Below are 19682 nucleotides of genomic sequence, written 5' to 3'. Positions count from 1 at the left end.
AACTCGAACGCTGGAAACGGATTTCATCAGAAAGCCAGGAATATCCTTATTCAAGCCAGCGGGACGAGAAGGAGGTGGGTATCAATGCGGTTGTTGTTGTGAATGGATTTTTCTCTGTTTTCCCCTAAGATATGCACGCTCGAGCAGACACGAATACCAACACGATAATCTTAACCGAGGATGAAAGGAGTGAAAGGAATGGATATAGCAGCCCAAAGAAGAGGTTAATGGTATCTCCGAGTGCGTACAGGTCTACATATGTTGTTGTTCTGTTGCTGTCTCTCTCACCGCGCTCCTGCTTTGGGTCAGAGAGCAGAGCCTCCTCATGGGTCCTCCCTGCTGTTTTTGGCGCGGTGGGTGCTTCAGCCCCCGACCCGCTAGTCTTAGCCAGGCATGGCATCTGCTGACTAACACCACACTACAGACCGATACAGTTTAGCGGGGATATGGGCTGGCTGGCCTTGGCGCCACTTGCCAGAACTGAGAACCGCTGAGACCAAACAAACCCGTAGCTTTTCGTGGTCGAAACGCTCCCACGGGGCTTTTTTGGCTCAAAGTTGAACCCCTCGAATATCGCATCTTTCGCCCATATCTTCAAGAGTCCACCACCAAATTCCACCATAACCATCATACCTTCCGAATTCCACATATTTTGGGAGCTTGCAAGGCCCCGCAAACAGGATTTTGAGGTTGTTTTGGTCCGGAATCCACCCTGCACCAATGTCTCCGGCAGACTTTTGCAATCCCATCTTGAAGCTATCAACATGCAAGCTCCCAGGGATCGACGTCAGGGACAAGGTGCGGCTCAAAAAACAAGCTTATCGTCCTTAGGGTTTGCCGGTCGCCTGTCACTCCACTCCACTCCGCATCCCACAACAGCGCGCGCCTCGGGGCGGCTCTCCCATGGCACGTGATCGCTTCTGAACAGAATCCAACTGGTTTACCTCGAAATTATGCCCTGCGGGATTTTGACAGTGGTGTGTAAATGAATGCTAGGTAATAAATGCTACTTCTAGCTGCCTCTATAATTCTCGATGTAATGCAACCGGCGTCATCCCATAGGCATTTCCAAATGAGCAGTCTGCCTTTGCAGCAACGGATTTTCGAACCTTTCGTGATGGCAACTGGCTAAATAATCAAAAATTCGAAATGCCTCATTAACGCGAACCAATTCCGAGCGTAGGTAATGGATGAACGGTAGTTATCTAGTGAAACTTGATTTATAAGCATCCACCTAGTTAAGTATTCAGTATTGAACATGGCAAAACCGGTTCTTCATATTACAGCGCTCCTAAATTGAACCAGGGTCTAACTACCCGACACCATTGCAGGATATTGCTTTGAAAAGCACGTACAGTATCTTTATTACCACTTAGCTAACATCTCCTTAACTACTGGTTAAGAAGCTCTGGTTGGAAAAGGGTGGGATGCATGTCTTCGAACGGGCCACCGGAGTGAACTGGTTTACCCGACTAGATTCCATTTATCGGTGTATATTTGGATGTATCTAGATAAAACTCTATATAGACACTATCTATGCCAGAGTAGTGATTTGAGTTAGCGGACAATAATAGAAACGGCACATATAACCCTGATATCAATTGTTAACATCTTACGTTAGTGGAGGGTTTTTTCAGGGTTCGCAGGGGGGGAAAGAAGGCGATGAGATGATCAGAGTTAGCACGGAAATCCTGCCATCTACCGGCTATCGATTTCCCATCACCGACTCCTCAATGCGAACGAAGACTGTGAAGGAACGGGCTCAAAATGTGCCAAAGCCTCCCCTGGGCCGCGGCATGTAAACCACGTGATCTCGAACTCTTGGCACCTCCGTGGCCTCTTTTCTGCCGCTCACCTCTCCGCCGCCAATCTTCAATATTCCGTATATCTCGCTCAACATACGGAGCGGAGACCTTCAACACCTAAAAGGGGTCCTCTTTATAACTCTCCCACCATGTTTCGCTACCTAATGCCTAAACCACACAATTCTCTCCTACTCCCCTCATCCTCAAAACCATATATTTTGAAACACTCATTCACCCGCCGAGCATTTACCTCAACACCTCCATCCCTCAATAATACAGCGCAACCCACCACCAAAACACCCTCGCCACATGTAAGTATATATTACAACGAAATCTTTCCCATTCTAGCTTTTAATGTTTCTCTGCCCCGCCAATGTGGATGTATATCGTCCCCACGCCGTATCATTGCCCCATCATCTAACCATATTTTATAAACGGCGCCACACGCGCGGTTGAAATGACTCCCTCTACAGACCGCCATATACAAAAACTTTGGACGGGCCTTTGCTAAGGTCTTTCTGGGCGGAGTGCTTACGTATCAGATTATTTATTGGGCATGGTTGAGGTTGGAGGTGGATGAGGAGAAGGTGGAACGGAATAGTAAGTTAACCCGTTCATATTTTAGTCATTCGTTTGTTCTTTTATAGACGTTACTTCGAGTGTGGGGGATGTTGTGGTCAAAAGGAGGAGATGAGACTATGGAAAAAAGGCAGGAACTTTGGTAGCTAATTTATCCCCTTTTCCATGCGCAGAAGAAATAGTGGAGTTGGAAAGTAAAGCGCGAGAGTTGTTTGCGAAGAGTAATGGTTAAGGAATAGCAGAGGCTTTCCAGCCTTGTAAAGGTGTGGGTTGAATGGCGCAGAGTTATGATTGTTCTGTTTGCTAACGGTGTTTGTATCATTGTTGTTGGGCTTGTATATTATCGAGATATCTGCACTAACTACACATATGATTTTGTGTAGACTTGCAGCATTTATTGAGACTAGTATTTATAGAATCTTTGGGAGAGAAATACGAACAAACCATTCCGCCAAGTGCATGTTTGATGTGTGGGGGAGTGTATTCTAAAGTTTTGATTATTTGACCAGCTTTAAGGCTTCTCCAGTTGAAATTTTGACCCCACGATGAGGTGCGTAATCTGTAATTAAGGATTGCTCAATAAATATCAAATCTAGCAAAAGTCAATATACTTTACATATACCCCAACCCCGCTTTGCCAATAGCCTCAAGATCAGCACGAATCTCCCACACATCTGCACCAACGCGACTCGCTATCTCAGCCTTTCGCTGAGTGCCCAAATCAAGCCATTTCTGCACCAGATCACCATCAACCATACCCCGTCCACCAATACCGTCGCTCTCAACAGCCCTGAATGCGCGGGGGTTGAGGCCACAGGGATGCTCGAGGGTATTAATCATCTGGGATTGCAGCGCTGATAGCCGACGGTAAGCCATTTCGGAGACAGGGGTTATGAGAGCGATTGATCCCGTTTCAGAGGTTACAAGCACTTGGTGGAGGGGGCCGCTTAAATCGAGATCCATGGCGTTCGCTTCGGTTTCGGGGCCTTGCGAGAGTACTGATGTTCTAGGGAGTAAGGTAAGTGTTGAGGCGAATTGGCCTGTGTGAAAGGTACTGCGATGTAATAGTCGATCACCTTTCGCGGAGCCCGGGTCTGTTAAGAAATTGTTAGAATAATTTTCATTGTGTTTGTGATAGTGGAAAATCAATTGTTTCCCCTACCTTCAGGGTCATACTGTAAAACATGTATGTTACAGTCATCATCTGCGACCATGATATAAAGGCGTTTTCCATCAGGAAGGAAGTCGGCTGCCATTACTTGGAGACTGCCGTCATCTTTGCTGAAAAGGGATAGTTTATACGGCTCTTCCTGTAAATTTGGGGTTAGTCACTGATATTGCGCCGGTATTTGTAAGAGAGAAGTAATTACAGAATATCCCGCAAACCATAGGCCCTTCAGAGCATCCCCCATGATGCACATACCCGTACCCTTGAGCTCTTTAAGCACGCTGACATAGCATTGCATATCCATAAATGCCACCGGCAGAAGACTACCGTCTTCCTTGAGACCCCTAACTATGCATTTCTGGCCTTGGGCAGCAATCAAAAACCCTTGTCCGCCAATACCAGAGAGAGATGTTATGGCACCTTTAACTTCTTCCTTTGCGATTAACTTTAGTTTTCGATTGGTCTCTGGGCGATCAACTTCCGGGACCACTTTGATAACCTCGAAAACGTAAATGCAACCACGGGCAGCGATATCTTCGCCCCGCGTCAGCGCTGTGCCCACCGCAATCATTTCCTTACGCTCATGTGTGATTTCGGACGCTTCGAGATTCAAGCATTTGACGCACATCACACGCTCTGAAGTGCGAAGTTGATAACTAGTTGCGTGTTAAAAAGATAAGTTCACGATGGCAATATATAGTATGAGACTGTCGTACCTATCGATAATTGACCACGTCCTCGGGTTTAGAAGTTTAACACTCCCTTTATCGATCTGGGGAAAGAAAGATATAACTATAAAATTTTAATTAGAATTTGCCTCGCTGTTGTTAGAAAGAAAGAAAAAAAAAAAAAGGGTGTTATCATACCCTCATTTCGCCATTCCGGGTGGATTTCATCATCCTCGGGTAGTTTGAAGTCAACTTTTTGGCTCGTTCCTAAAACATAAGTTTCCGACGAAGAGGAATATTCGACGCTATCCACCTGCTCTCCAAGGCCAATTTTTCGTGCAGCCCACGAGCCATCGAAATGAGTGTTTCTTGGAAATCGACACATTCGCACAACATTCTAGGCAGCCAAAGTAAGTTTCTCATCGTAAATATGACGGAAGAAGGCACTAACATCAGTATCAACGTAAACGAACCCTTTCTCACATGCTGGGATATTAAAACTACTCAATGAATGGACTGTTTTGCCTCTAAGGTTCATAACATGTGGAATGCTCGTCGCCGATTTTATGATGAAACAAGGGGAGTTTCCCGGCATAAACACGGTTCGATAGCCGCATACATCCCCCAAAGCACGTAATGGTCTCACTAGCTGGCGATCGCCGTCCGAGAGATTGCCCAAGTTTGATTCAGGGAGGAATTTTGGAAAATGGTGATTGGCGATTTTCACGAACCGTAAATCAGACAGTCGTTTTTCGGTGGATTGGACAGTATGGTATGGCTCATATAATATGAGCTCATTGCTGTTAGATCGTAGCTAAATGTGTGTCCGGTAAGCTTGAAGTCAAAGTAGAAAATATGAGCCAGGAATGCAACACTGACAGTTAAATATGGGGTTCTGCTGACCGAATCCCCAAGGTCTGCGACTAGAATCTCCGTTAAACACTCTCGATATGTTGTTCGTCTTGGGGGAAGCTCTGTTGGAAGTATTGGTGGCAAGAGGTCAACGCTTTCGGCGGTATAAACGGGATCTTTGGCATTTGGGAGATGGAATATCTTCAAATACGGTGAGTTTGTTTCTCTGATACTGGAAAAACCCATTATGACTATGTTCTTACATAAAGCTTGGATTCGGAGTTAAGGAGAAATAAAAGAACATTGTCAGATGGCTTTCTGTTTGGAGTTCCTTCATAGGACAAAAACGATCGGTATTTATCTTGGTAGAGTGATCCTGATATCCATGTTGTTGATTTTATGATACCATCTGTTTCAATTTCATCTAAGTCGCCGGACTCGTCTGCTTGAAGAAGCAGAATAGAGCTGTCATCGCGGATAATAAGAACATAGGGTTCAGCAAAGCTTGCATGCATCACAGATCTCTCTTCGCTTGTATCTTCATCCCACACTGGATATATTTGAGCGAGACCAAGACCTAAATGCAAATTAGTTATACCATAATCAAAAGTAGCGGCACTCTCTTAATAACGGGATGAGTAGAAAAGGAAAGTAAATATCGAAAATTGATTTTAATCTGATACTCCTGGAAGTAATCAAGGCAGCCAACATACCACTGTCGTAGCTTCGGACTTCACCCTTAAGAACTTGTACCACTCTGGTGCCACCAGCGAGTGTCCCGATGTCAATGGTTCGGTCCTCGTTGGGGTTAAACTCCGGCGCTCGAGTCTCCTCCAGTCCCCCACTACTCATTTTATAGACAACTGACTTTTCTTTGTCGAAACCTTTGGACTTGGATAACAAAAGATAGTGGTCATAGTTACTCCCGGCATTTGCAGGAAGTGATCCACTTTGTGATGGCAGTTTAGGATCTTTGACATGCACAGACCGTACTCCATCTGTGTCTTTGATCATCAAAGAATCAATAACATACGGATCAATCTCACGCCTGAGAATTGCAAGACCTCCAGCTCTACCATATCCCTGGGTTGTGACGAGTTCTAAATATGCTGACAAACTGGAAACCGACTGACGCTTATCCTTATCTCGTGAGCCGGGAGGTCGTCCTAGGGTAATATCTCTCATAGGACCTAGATTCCAGAGGCGGTCGTGGATTCGGAAGATGTAATCGTTGAGGCTGGTGCCATTCATAGATGCAGTGTTGCGGGGATTAATCCCCGGTGTCACCGGAGTGGCGTACAGGTCATCTTCATATGCATCTTCTTCATCATCATCATCATCATCATCCTCTTCATCCTCGGATAGCTCCGCAACGTTGTCCTCACCAGTTTCTGGCGCTGGAGACACCTTTGCTCCTGCTGAAAGTCTTGACCAGCCAATGAGTATGGAATCCCCTTCTTCGCTACCGAAAAAGATTTTGCCTCTGCCAACAGGAGCCGAGCAAGAGGGCTTAGTTCTTAAAATGGCGCCTCCGGCCTGGTCAGAAACTGGCCGCAGATATATCCCCGATACCGATCGTCCATCAAGTTTGAAACTGACCACCGCCATAACACCATTTAGCAACACTAATAACATATCACAATTTTCGGTTCCCAGTTGCTCCACAACACAGCCTTCCAAGCGCATTTCCAAATCGGATTGGTCAGCCATCGAGAAGCTGGAGGCTTCCCTCGCAAATTCATTCACTCCCACAGCATTAGTCCTTCCCGCTTGGTCGACATGGACGAGTTCGTTAGATCCAACTAAAAGCGCACCTCCAACCGGCGGAGGTAGGGGTATAACTTTGAATAAATCATTGGGGAGCCGTGGAACAGAGAGCAGAGTGGTAGAAGCTCGCTGTTCCAAGTCCAGGGTGAAAACGGAGTAAAAGACTACATCTTTTCGATCATGTAGCAAAGCAGAGGATGCTGCCACTTGTGAGTATAAAATGCCAAATGTAGGTTCCCTATATTCGTATAAAAACGCTAGACTAATAGGGTGGAGCATCGAAGGCTCCAGCGCTGCTATGGGGAGCACAAAGGACGATGCATAAGGGGTTTGGTACACTGGCCCATCAGGCTTATTTGCCTCATCCCGTTCTTCAGCGGTATGATTCGTATCTATTTGGCGTTCATCATCATGATCTGAATCAAAATCATCCATAACTAAATCATCGCCCATCTGATGGAAAGGCAAGATAGCCAAGTTTTTTTTCCCAAAGTTGAGTACCGCACATCTGCTACTAGGGTCGACTGTCAAATGACTAGGGCAAGCGGCAAGATTCGGAGTCCATGGGCTGATGTGAACATCATCTCTCTCGTAATAATGAATAGAGGTTGTGGAAATCTGGTGTTTCTCTGGATCCCACTCAATTAGGCTGAGTTTAGCGTTCCTGGTTGCAACAAGGATAGCCTCTCCACCACTTTTCGAATCAAGTATCTTCACTCGACCCAAGTCGGTGATAGTACCGGACAGAGCATATTCAGCCACTAGAACTAGTTTGGAGTACTGGGACCGAGTTTTCTCATCGGACTGGCCAGGACTAGATCCGTAGACAACGTTAACCAGATTGTACACCTGGAGTAGAGTAGTCTTTGCCACTATCAAGTTGTTAGATGTCCCCGAGAGAAAGGGAACGGACAAAACATGCGTTACCCCTGAAGGCGGCAACAGCTCTGTATAACATTGCATGTTTAAAGGTAATCAATATCAACCAGGGCCCTGAACTTGACAGCCGTCGAAGGCTTGCTCTCCTAGTTCAGACAACAGAGCACTAGCTGACCAAAGCATTGAAAGAAAATGGAATATGGAAGCCAGACAAGACAATTCATAAGGTTGTTTAAGGTGTTGGTTGTTCGTCGGTTTCGCATTAAGATTGAAGCTCTTTCTGCTTAGCTAAATGGCATCTTTCCAAAATTGGTTTAGCGTACAGTTAGCTCGTAAGGTTTCTGCTAGTCCTCTTATGGTTAAAATTTCTCGTTTAAACAGTCACGTGGTGTCATCCCGAAGAAGGAAATAATGACGACAGCTTCAAATGCGATATCAAGTTTCAATAATAAGAAAACATCGAGAAATTTTGATATTCATCCTCCATACATGAATGTTTAGAGATATGATTTGGTTTAGCTCTTGTTTCGTGCTACCCATGAGAGTTTTGCGCTGAACTTGCTTTCCAAGATCAAGTGTTAGCCTTCGTTGAAGCCAGAGATACCCATGAACCACCGGTGATGCCACTCGCCATATATCCGCTCTCGAATTTCTAGATCTACCGTTCATTATGGCATTACTACAGTCTACTTTGATATGGATAGTATACGCGATCGTTGTTGTTATCCTCATTGCAGTGGCATCTATCTTCTTTTACGTCTACCAAACGCCCCGCGAGCGGTCTGCGTATGTGACTGCAGTTTGCATATTTACCCTCACGGCGTTGCTTGCCACAGTGCTTTTACTACCAGTTGATGTGGCTTTGGTATCGTCGACCACTTCATCCAAGCAGGGCAGAAGAAAGCCTTGGGCAACGCAGGATGAGGTTGACAAAATCACTTACTCATTAACAGTCGTTTATTACTCCCTTTACTCTCTGGACGCGGTGCTCTGTCTCCTAGTGGTGCCGTTCACTTACTTCTGGTACGAAGAATATGATGAAGTTGCAGCTGAAGAAGGCTTGCAGACCTGGGGGAAGAGATTTCGGGGAGCTTTCAAATACACCATAGCCTTTATTCTGTTCGCAGTTACCCTGTTTCTCGTTGGATTTTTTGTTCCTGTGGCGCGAAACAGGGAAGCGCCAAACTTTGATCTAGATTATTTTAGAAAGTTGTTAACAGAAAATCGTACGTTCTTTCACCAACCTTCCCTTCCCGAGAAAACACGTGTACACTGGTCATGAATTCAAATGTTAAATAATGCTAACTTTCCAATCCAGACGGGGAACGAGCTCTAACCTTTGGCCTTGGTTTGCTTATCACCATTGGAATTATTCTCTACGTTTTGTACACATCTGTCGGTTTTGCCTTGCTCCCTGTCTCTTTTATCAAAACGGCCCCTTCAATTTCCAGCCCAACCCTCAAAGCCAGCACACGCTTCGCGGCTAGAGGAGAATATCGAGCGCCAGCGGCAGTTAGAAGGCCGATGTGGCGGAAATCTGGACACCCTATCTTCAAAGCAGCGAAGGGAACTTGATTCTCTAGTGCGGGAGGAACGAACTTTACGACGACGGCAACGCTTGGCAGCAGAGGCTCAACAAGACAGGGGCACCTGGCTCTTGAAAGCGTGGTTTAAGATTTCGGCGATCTTCCGCCCGCTTAAACTCCTTGGTGGTCTTCTTTTACTTGGTATCGCGGTATTAATATGGTGCTCCATGCTCCTAACCGGCATAGACAAGGCGAATAATTCCGTCTGCAAAGGCCAATGCGGCTATATCTTGGGCAAAATAAATATTTTCAATCCCATCAACTGGGCATTCGTCGAGTCTGCCAAAACCTTCCCAGTCGATTATGTTCTTTTCGTTCTCCTAGTTCTCATTTTCTTCTGCAGCTCCATCGTTGGAATCGCTGCAATAGGAGTACGCTTTTTCTGGATCAGTATATTCCAGATCCGCAAGGGCCATACGTCACCTCAGGCACTGCTTATCGCGACGGTGATGTTGACTCTGATCACGCTTGCACTCAATTATTCCATCTCAATGATCGTGGCCCCGCAGTATGCGACATACGGCCCACAGACCTTCTGCGACCATCCACCCGAGTATCCCGGTGAACAGCCGGATTGCACAGGGCTCGAACCTCTCATTAAACCTTGCTCTGAACTAGCAGAGAGCCCTTCTGCTAAGAACATTTGCACACCGTCGGTTGTCAGCACATTCCTGAACCGCATCACGTTGAATTTCCCAGTCTTCGGCATATTCGATTTCTGGGCGCAGTTCTTCTTTCTAGGTACGTAAAGATAAAGGAATCTAATACCACCTCTAAGCGTCCACAGTTTGTACATAACAGATGAAACAAGAAGTAGAATATCGAAATAATTAACATGTTCTTCCGCTGCAGGATTTTCCCTGATCGCCTTTCTCGTCATGTTATTCCGCACACCAAAGCTGGACGAGCGGCAACTCGACGAGGATGCGGAGGAAGCAGAGGAGGAAGGGCTACTTGCAGCTACGGGGAGTAGATTCGGAACTACATGGGAAGATATAACGGGACGAGCAATCACGGCCGATATTTCCGGTTCGGCTGGTCGAGGAACTCGGGAGTGAAAGGGGAGTGGAATGTAGGATTTTAATGCATATTTGATACACTAAGTTTTGCTTGTGGATATTTAGCCTTTTTCTGGTGCTCTGATAGAAGTGTGTTGTATATGGTTTTCCTACGAGTCTGAATGGTTTGGCAGGTCTGGATGGCTATCAAGGAAGGCTTAGTTGGACTAGGTTGGTTTGTGCTTGGGGGAGTGAAAATGGAAACTTTCGTAGTAACACTGTAGTTATCTTGGGCGGTTGTGGCCGGAAGAGGTGATTCCTCTGGTATCTCAGCCGGTGATTGGATTTACACACGTTGTGCTCAGGTTATTTTGCACAGATTGCTGTTGAGATTTTCTATTCCAAACCTGAACGGACCAATTATTTTGCACCTCAATAATTTCCCAGTTAATGAATTTGTCATATAGCACATATAGATGATACTTCATGGAAATAAAAGGTCAATATATCTAAAATATGAGCGTGGTAAATATGCAACTTACTCCACCAGTTCCAACGAATACCTCGTGAACAGCGAATGGGAGCAAACTATGCTATGCCCCAAACTCTGCTCTTTAAATGAAAAAGAGAACCCCTCTGATTACCTCTCCCTCTCAAACTTTACTTTCCGATGCCCCCTCTCCTCCACACTCCCTTCGTCAACATGTGTCTCCATCCAACAACGAATACAATACAACAACTCCGAATCGCAATCAAGGCATTTTATCGTCGCATCGTCACTGCAAATACAACACCAAAACGGCTTCAGATTATCATCGACGTCTTTGCAGCGTCTGCTGTGCCGATTATTGATGATATGGATAGGGCTTTCTGCGGGTGCAAATTTTGGTGCGGAAGGGAGGTCTGGTGAGGTGGTATCTAGTTCGGGTTGGTGTTCGTGTCGTTGTGGGGGGATAATGCTAGATGGGGTTGCGGGGAGGTCTAGGATAGATGATAGTGAGGTTGACGGAGGTGCGGGTGCTTCTGTATCTGGCTTTGAATTGCTTCGGGTTGTGGTTTTGTCGGGCGTTTTGGGTTCGGAGGGAGCGGCTGCTGATGACCCTGCCGCCTTTGTTGGATTATCCTCCGCACTGACCTCATCAAGAACCCTTTGGAGGTAATCATCAGCATCCCTATCTTCTGAGCAATCATTACTATCACTTGCTTTGGTGGCAACTGGCTGCGGCGAATGTCTGACATGGTTTTTCAGGTCCTGGTACTGGGAAGCAGAATGTAAAAACCCCCTAGTCTCCCTCAGCAAACATTCAACATCCTCTGCATTATCTAGCTCTTGGGATTTTTCCCAGATCTTGCTTTGCAGGTCTGAAAGAAGTCCTTCTATCTCATCTCCAGATGTAATGAAAGAGCCTATATCGTCTTGCTGGAGTTCAGATGGCCCTAATGTAGTGGAGGTACCAAGTCCGATGAAACGCGTCGACAAGTCGCCAACCGGTGCTTCCTGCGCATCTGTATCCGAAAATTCAATGGGGAGACTACAAATTGTCAATCAAAACCATTTATTAAGCGCGCGAACTTGACTTCGAGAATGTTTACGAACGGTGTTCGCCCCAGCTGAACGCTAGATGGTTTCAGAGCATTCAGGCGCTCCAAAAGAGCAACATCATCTTTGAATGGTTCACCCTCCATATTTCCATTGGCATAAACAAGATATAGGGTAGAAATGCGAACAGCAACTTAAAAGCAATAAATGCACTGGCATCACTTCTTGGATATTTCCGTAGGCAACGAGGAACTTGGAATGGCAGAACAACTAAAGGCGGTGAGACTGCACTTTTCCACGGTTCCATCCACTAACAAAAAAAGCACATGATTATGCCACCTCACTCTCCGGAAAAGGAGAAAGTGGTCCACCAAATCTTTCAGTCGACACGTAGGAGTGCTAGAGCATTTTCAAATGCCCTTACAACATCGGCATCTGCAGGTTGTCAGTATGTAATATGTTATTACTGCAGCAAGAAACCACCATACAGTGTTTTTTCTTCTCTTCTAGTTTTGTTTCGTGGTTTTGCGTGAAACTCATTCGCGTTTTGAACCTTTAGGGAGGAAAAGCACGGTTAATCTTTTCATATCTTCATGGAAGTTGGCTTGGGTCATTATCATTACCTCTTATATGCCCTATCTTCGTCGCAGGAGACTGTCGTTTGTGACCACGCAACAAACATCTAGGATATGAAATTAGAGCACAGTTCAAGAAATGTAGTGTAAAAGACCAACCTCAAGCAACTCCGCAGTTTCACTATGCAGAGTCATTTCTACCTGGGTTCTCTCATCCATCGCATCTGTAAACTTCTTCTGAAGCTGTTCCCAATCGCAACCACGAAGAGAGAGTGCCAATCCATGATATGCCTCCCCCACCGCATCCTCTTCCTTACGAATGGCATCTTGGGGAATGTCGGGACCAGTTCCAGTATTTTCGGCATTGGGGGTTGAATCTGGGTCTATCTTTTCTGGGCCAACATCCCCAGAATCTGGACGAGATATCGGTGATTCTAGACTCGGATGATTGCTCGACATGGTGATATCTGTGTTAAAAAGAAACAGCTTTAATGACAAAGTGCACTGAAAGCAACAGTTTGTTCCGGGAGGCTTACAGCAAGCCACACTCGTGTCAGGTTCTTATGCCACCCGGGATCCCAAACCCCGTGTGATCAATCTAACCCCCGCTGCTTGTTATCTTCTGAACTGGAGACATGATCATCTCTTATTGTTACCGTGACTTTGTCGAAGAAACTGTCCACGAGATGGAGGCGCTTCCTTCCATTATTATCGTAGCCGCTGGTGCAAACATTGCAAACACTACAAAAACTGCTCGACCCGAAAGTTAAATATCAGGTGACATCATCCAGTCCCCTTCAAGTTTCAAGGCAACATCAACTCCATCGATTTCGACTCACACCAGACAACACTTGGATTACGACCGAGTTTCCTTCAGTACCTGCGGCTGATTTGGTTGAAAATCGTTGAGTGCCTTTGATGGGGTATATAAATGTTTAAAGACCCTCAATTTCCTATCAGCACGAGTCATGAAAGTTACACCTAGACTCTTACCCCTGCCTATCTCAACGGTCGTTTCTACCCTCAACAGTTCCTGCATTCGAGGGATATTGGGTGGAGTATGGAAACCCAACCATTTGTTGGACATCCATAGATAGCTCTCCTCTCTCGAAATTTCCGGTTATGAGCTGCCACGTATGTAATCGTGGGCCTAACACCCGACTCCAGCTTCTCTGCCCGACATGTTCCCGTAACCACCTCTATCCTATTCGGTTCGACCATGCCAAGGTCCTATTGGAAAAGGAGGCCCTTGGAAAAGAAATCGAAGCTGCTGTTGCGGTTAAAGATACAGGTAATATTGGATTTGCGGAGAATGAACAACAAGATGGTTCCGAATCCCAACAACACTCATCTCTTTGGGCCCTCCAGGCAGCCAAGAGTCGCTCTTCGCAGTCGGCCGCGAGGACGTCAACGATTCTCAACCGTATCAGAGCACTGAGGGAGGAAATAAGGGAAGGTAAAGAAAAAATTTCACACCGCAAGGCACTCCTCAAACTACGGCGGTCCGATGTGGGATCCGCAACTTATCAAGTCGATAATCGACGAGCATCGATGCTTTCTACTGTTCAAAATAATATCAAAAAAACAGAACATCTGTGGAACAGCCTGCATGATAAAACAGCACAGTCTAGGGTTTTTCTTTGTCGTGAAGTTGCCAACCTCTACCGCTTGCGCCAGAGATCCAGACGCAAGAATGGTGAGCTTGTGACTGTCTACACTATTGGAGGTGTCAATATTTTCGACCTCAGAGATCTAAATGGTTTGGTATTCCTAGAAGACATAGCCCAACTATCATGACTGACTTGGATTTATAGGCGCAAATCATACACATATTACCACTTCCCTTACCTACATCTCCCATCTCCTAGTCCTTGTTTCGCATTACCTCTCCCTGCGGTTACCTGCAGAGATAACCCTACCTCATCGGAATTACCCTCTACCTACCATATTTTCACCATCATCCTCGTATTCGTCCAGAAAGACAACATTTCCCGGCACATCGCCTTATCAGTCAACCTCGGCAAGTCCGACAGCTTCTCGAACCGCCGATGTCAGGCCACCTCCACGTCCACGACCACTTTTTATCAACAAATCTCTGCCAAAGCTTGCACAGGAAGACCCCGCTACATATGGCTTATTTCTCGAGGGTGTTGCTCTGCTAGCCTGGGATATATCATGGGTGTGTCGTTCTCAAGGCTTAGACGTTGGTTTCGATTCTTGGGAGAATATCTGCGACGTGGGTCACAATTTATGGATGCTTCTCGTTGCACAGCCTTCCCAGGCGTCAGCCATTACGAGAGCGCTATCAACCCGAGACAACCAAGCAAAACTTCAAGACACTAATAAAGATGCTCCTAAAAACAACCTCCAGCGAACCAGATCATCCCCGATGTTTGGCCACTATTCTCACGGAACAGCGCACTCGTTCCTTGGAAGTGCGGAAGGGACAGAGTTTATGAAAAAATGGAAACTGCTTTCGTCAACCAAGCTTGCCGATAAACTAAAATCCACTCTTTTAGGGGAAATGGCGAGTGCGGAGTGGGAGTTGCTCGACCGAACAGAATGGGAGGATGAAGAGTCTCAAAAACAGGTTCTCAAGGAAGAGGAAGAACCTGTTACTGTGATTTCAAAATTCTACTCAAGCGCTTCGGATGTGAGCTTCATCACTGCCAAATCTCTCGATGACGATAGTCACGCAGATGAGGAAACGGTCAACAACCACCGGCCAAAGGGGACACGTGGGTGGACGAAGTTGAAAAATCGATGAAGCTGACTGCATTCAAGAAAATTCCTATTGAACAGGCACACATTTCATGTGTTTATGTTGAACTTATCTGAGAGGTGCAAGGTAGATTCTTCCCATGCAAACACTTGGTGATAGCCCTCCTGGATAACTCTGTTTGGCAATACCCTCGTCCCTCAGTGGATGTTCTTGGACTTTAGTTTAGTGGGTCAGATAGCTTCATCTTGGTATTTCCTTGAATCAATATAGATTCAAGGTGAATCTCGGATGATACTAATGCCGTGCCTACCCTCGCAACGACCTTCCCTCCACGCTCACAGATCCTACTCTAACACCTATACCTCAGACCTCACCCTGCATCCATAAATTCCCCAAGGAAGAACGTATTTCCACCGTCACAGCCCGAACTCTTGGACTTCTGAGGACCGTGGCGGCCCCAGGGGTGATCAGCGAAGAAAGTATGGAAAGGTGTAAAGCAAACCTTCGCTGAAGCCCTTTCCTCCAAACCTGATTGAACGGGTGGAATGGAGCTCGCGAATCTCTGGTACAGTCTCCGATTGGCCTCTATTTACACAATGACTGTGGGCAGGGGCCGCTTATGGAAGAACTACTCGTTGATTACGTAGTTTCACAGCCTGGAAGGTTGCCGGAGAGTAGTGAAATGGGGAGCTTGTCTATGGATTGGATTTTTTGTTTTTTCCCCCTTTTAAGAAAGGTTTTGGTAGGGAGAGTAGTTTATTTCCTGGTTTATTGAGGAAGAGAATTATAGGAATGTTCGGGACTTTTGACACTCGTCACTATTTCATTTATAGATTTTGTACAGAACCACGCTAGATGATATCGTCCGGGTTATAGACTGATAACAATAGAAACGAAAATGGAAGGACATGTCTCTCTCAAAGATATTCCATGTGACGTGAGGACAACTTCATGAGTTGGACTTAGCCTCAGGCATGTGTGTTTGCATTTGCATGGAAATAGAATACGGCTCAACCCTGTGGAAATCATCGATGAGGAGGGGCTGTTCTTTGCTGTGAGCCTTCATGAAAGATAATAGAAATGCCACCTGAAACCCTTCTCATCCTCTCTTCCCAGTTGATTGATTGAAAGTTTCTTAAGAATTAACATCACATATGAAACGTCTGGATCATATTTGATCTGAACGAAGAGGTTTGATATCATGCTATTCACGGAGATACATTCTCAATTGGCAGATAGAGGCAAAACATCAGCAGATGGGAGAGCCACTACAAAACGTCCTACCTCTCAATGAGAAATGAATGGGTTTCTTAGACATGATTTTTCTTTTCTTTTCAGCGGTGCATTGAGTGTGGGGTATAATTATATGTTTATTCTTACAATCATGGTGAGTGATCATTACGCTCCTGGAGGAGTTTGTTTTGGAACGAGATACGGACGGCGGTGAGGGATCAAGCTCGTGGTAACATCAATATCCGTGGATAACTACCTACCAACCCGCAAAGATCACAAGGCCGGCTTAAACATCTCGTTACTGCGAGTAGTTACCAGCGCTGCTCCGTGCCCGTTCCATCCCAAGGTTGGTCGCTTTCATGTGGTGCATTTGTTGTCGAGCTCCTCCCCATGTTTCTTGCAGCAATTGTTCCCCACCCTCCAGGATCCGCTTTCGAGAATCGGCGTTCATTTTCTGTTCTATTTCTTAATCTGGATGGTCGAGCCCAAACGATCGTCCCTACGCTAAGGGTTGAACCCGTGGATCGATCGTCGGTTACACTACTTAACAAAGATGGTGTGGCAGAACAGCGTCGCCAGATCATAAGTGAACAAAATCTGGATTATGGTTACTTTGTTTACCTATGTATATAACCACGGGGAGGAGATCTTGGAACCGAAGAGTTAGTATTATGTGAAATTATGGTTGGCTCTGATTGGACCAGAGAGGCGTTTGTTTTGGTAGCGTGGAATTTGCAAATTGGGTCTGGTAACATGCCAATCAATGGAGGAAACGCATGTTGGAAAGGGAAAATTCCCGATTCATAACTATCTAGGACAATTGGATCTGGAGAAACTGAACAACCTTCTGAACATTTAATGCATCTATCTGCAATCATGACGCGCGACCAAAGGATATGGAATGAGCAACCAGCCACCAAAACATCTCAGTCAAATACCCAACTCAACTGCAGACACACCTTTAAGTTAAATAAATATGTGCCCGAGACATTACGTGGAAACCATGTGTTTGCTGCCTCCATCTCTGTTCTCCAATCTCTAAAATGCTCAATTTTCCCCCGCCCTACCCCATCTGGTCGCCGGCCCGTCTGTGACCGTGATCATAATGATCGGCAAATTTATTGGAGGGCTGCAAGGGCTATTAACTAGTTATCCTGGCGCTGATTTGATGAGATTGTATATCTTACATTTGCCAGCCAGTAGAAACTCTCCACTAGTTAGGTACCTGAAACCCATGGTATCAGGGTTTATGCAGTTACCGTTGACTTGTGATGTCGGGGTTTTTTTTTTCCCCTTTGAAACTTGCTTCATGCTTACTTCAGGCTAGCTGAAGTGGTAAAATGGACAGGCATATAAAAAGTTGCATGAATAACATCTGCAAAATTACCCTTTTAGATCAGGCAGTGGAGACGGTGACAATTCATCACTCACAGTTCACAGTTCAAAGCCCAACGGCTTCTGACTATCTTTCAGGTCATCTCATTGTGTACGCCATAACCACCTTCCCACTCCTCCCCCACTTCCCCCCTCCCAGGTCGACAGGCCTACGACTGGAAGGTTGGAGGATTCGAGCAACAAATGAAGGCAGATACAGTGTTTCAAGGTATGAGACAAAGCCAGAGCTTTGAAGAAAATATATATGTATATCCAAATCAAACAGCAGAAAAATAAAAAGGAGGGGGGGGGAAGAAAAAGAAAAAAAAAGTAAGAACTCTTGAATAACTCATGAAACATGCCTCGACATCTGTTTATCATCTTCAAAAACACCACAAGTAATTAATTAACTAGTGAACTAGTTAGTTAGTTAGTGTTCCAAGATTATGCCATAAACATGGCTTCTCCGACGGGATAATAGTTAATACGCTGGCTTCTCAGGTACTTACTTGTCCACAGCAAGGACCCGCTGCCACATGCTGAACTGTGACCCCCTGAATAAATAACCATCTGCTCTGCCACGTAGAATTGGGCCATTTCGGCTTTGGTCCCTGTTCAATAAAATAACTCTCTCCCCTAATAGTTATCCCTCTCTGCGGCATACATAAGCTCTAGCCCCCCCCCCCCAACACACACACACACACAAGGCAAAAGAGAAAGAAGGACACAGGAAAGAAAAGGAACATAGAGAAAAAATGACCCTTGGAAGTGAGAGCCCAGACGACTCGCAACCCCCACAAGAAAGAGAACACCTAAGCCCAGCCGTTCAGCCCAGTATTGGTTTTAGTGAGTTTTGGATTCGAAAGCGGCTTTCTAGCTGGGCGGGCCCCTTTGGCAACCCCATGATGGATGGAGGGATGATGCAGAGGCACAATCCGCTTGCCTTCTCCTTCTCCTTCTTCTTCTTCTTCTTCTTCTTTTTTTTTTTTTTCCCCCTTGTTCGCAGCCCATAAACGACAAGTAAGAGATGATCGCCAGCCCCCTATTGGGCTCACCCTATTGGGCCCCCCTTCATGACACTCCCCAAACAAAAGGCTAAAAAGCCCCTTTGCTTCATTTTTTTTTAAAATGACAATTTCCGCTTTTGATTATTTCTATTTCTATTTTTATTTTTTCTTGATTTTTCCTGAAATTGACTAAAACCCTGGGTTTTTCCTCTCTCTCTTCCTCTCTCTCTCTCTCTCTCTCTCTCTCTCTCTCTCTCTCTCTTTTTTTTTTTTTTTTTTCCCCTCTCCATCGCTCTAATCCCTAATATATCCACCTTCTCTTTCTCCAGTCACTCATTTTTACGGCCGTTGTTTCCAACGCCAGCCGTTCTTTTTACTATTATTATATTTATATTTTGGATTGATTGGTATTGGTGGATTTATTCCTGCTTGAAAGGTGAGTGCCCCAAGCAGAGAGATATATGTTTCTGTATTTATTCACTGGAACGTCTATTCACTCGCTCGTCAATAAATCTATAATACTATTCCAACTCCTCCTTATTCTCCCTTTTGCCATCTGTCTTTCTTGCATTCATGGAAAATGAGAATCGAGGGTCGTGTGTTGAACCCCGAGTCAATCGGCGCTCACCGATGTGTTACGATCCATCCTTCCAAATCCTCCCCCCTGGCCCCTATTCATAATATATCGCAAGCGCCCAACATCCATATCCAACACATCCAAACACACCCAAGCATGCAAAACAATGTCTTCATTTCAATGTATACCTTCTGCTCACCCGATTAACCTAATACCATGCACACACAAGAAACATCTGGTCAAACTAGAACCCAAGCGCTAACACGACAGTGGTCACCTCACGCAGTCCTAACAACCATCTTGCACAAACAAAACCCAAAAGCCTTCCCAGAGCAAAAACTCACATTAAAAC

At 45.6% G+C, this 19682-nt stretch overlaps 7 protein-coding genes across 7 annotated transcripts; 4 read left to right on the top strand and 3 right to left on the bottom strand.

Moving 5' to 3' along the window:
- Window positions 1-131: 131 nt before the first annotated feature.
- Window positions 132-1802, top strand: PAAG_04672 (hypothetical protein; the record flags this gene model as incomplete). The annotated part of the gene is made up of 4 exons (XM_015845335.1): window positions 132-353; window positions 392-433; window positions 513-910; window positions 1622-1802. 4 exons carry the CDS (start codon window positions 132-134, stop codon window positions 1800-1802), a joined length of 843 nt encoding a protein of 280 aa, XP_015699561.1.
- Window positions 1803-1954: 152 nt separating this feature from the next.
- PAAG_04671 (hypothetical protein) lies at window positions 1955-2616 on the top strand (the record flags this gene model as incomplete). The annotated part of the gene is made up of 3 exons (XM_002793095.2): window positions 1955-2116; window positions 2279-2405; window positions 2558-2616. 3 exons carry the CDS (start codon window positions 1955-1957, stop codon window positions 2614-2616), a joined length of 348 nt encoding a protein of 115 aa, XP_002793141.1.
- A 380-nt stretch (window positions 2617-2996) lies between these two features.
- PAAG_04670 (cleavage and polyadenylation specificity factor subunit A) lies at window positions 2997-7802 on the bottom strand (the record flags this gene model as incomplete). The annotated part of the gene is made up of 9 exons (XM_002793094.2): window positions 2997-3478; window positions 3547-3694; window positions 3755-4208; window positions 4269-4344; window positions 4419-4617; window positions 4672-5034; window positions 5100-5273; window positions 5336-5649; window positions 5786-7802. 9 exons carry the CDS (start codon window positions 7800-7802, stop codon window positions 2997-2999), a joined length of 4227 nt encoding a protein of 1408 aa, XP_002793140.1.
- Window positions 7803-8388: 586 nt separating this feature from the next.
- On the top strand, window positions 8389-10362 carry PAAG_04669 (hypothetical protein; the record flags this gene model as incomplete). The annotated part of the gene is made up of 4 exons (XM_002793093.2): window positions 8389-8944; window positions 9037-9066; window positions 9170-10045; window positions 10157-10362. 4 exons carry the CDS (start codon window positions 8389-8391, stop codon window positions 10360-10362), a joined length of 1668 nt encoding a protein of 555 aa, XP_002793139.1.
- A 580-nt stretch (window positions 10363-10942) lies between these two features.
- PAAG_11909 (hypothetical protein) lies at window positions 10943-11988 on the bottom strand (the record flags this gene model as incomplete). Its single annotated transcript, XM_015847475.1, has 2 exons — window positions 10943-11834; window positions 11900-11988. 2 exons carry the CDS (start codon window positions 11986-11988, stop codon window positions 10943-10945), a joined length of 981 nt encoding a protein of 326 aa, XP_015702865.1.
- Window positions 11989-12221: 233 nt separating this feature from the next.
- Window positions 12222-12876, bottom strand: PAAG_11908 (hypothetical protein; the record flags this gene model as incomplete). Its single annotated transcript, XM_002793092.2, has 4 exons — window positions 12222-12277; window positions 12331-12395; window positions 12466-12524; window positions 12577-12876. The coding sequence occupies 4 exons, from the start codon at window positions 12874-12876 to the stop codon at window positions 12222-12224; spliced, it is 480 nt and encodes a 159-aa protein (XP_002793138.2).
- Window positions 12877-13539: 663 nt separating this feature from the next.
- Window positions 13540-15184, top strand: PAAG_04667 (hypothetical protein; the record flags this gene model as incomplete). The annotated part of the gene is made up of 2 exons (XM_015845334.1): window positions 13540-14176; window positions 14232-15184. The coding sequence occupies 2 exons, from the start codon at window positions 13540-13542 to the stop codon at window positions 15182-15184; spliced, it is 1590 nt and encodes a 529-aa protein (XP_015699560.1).
- Window positions 15185-19682: the final 4498 nt, after the last annotated feature.

Source organism: Paracoccidioides lutzii (genome assembly GCF_000150705.2).
Source record: "Paracoccidioides lutzii Pb01 unplaced genomic scaffold supercont2.12, whole genome shotgun sequence".
Classification (NCBI taxonomy): domain Eukaryota; kingdom Fungi; phylum Ascomycota; class Eurotiomycetes; order Onygenales; family Ajellomycetaceae; genus Paracoccidioides; species Paracoccidioides lutzii.
This window is presented reverse-complemented; position numbering and strand designations above follow the sequence as displayed.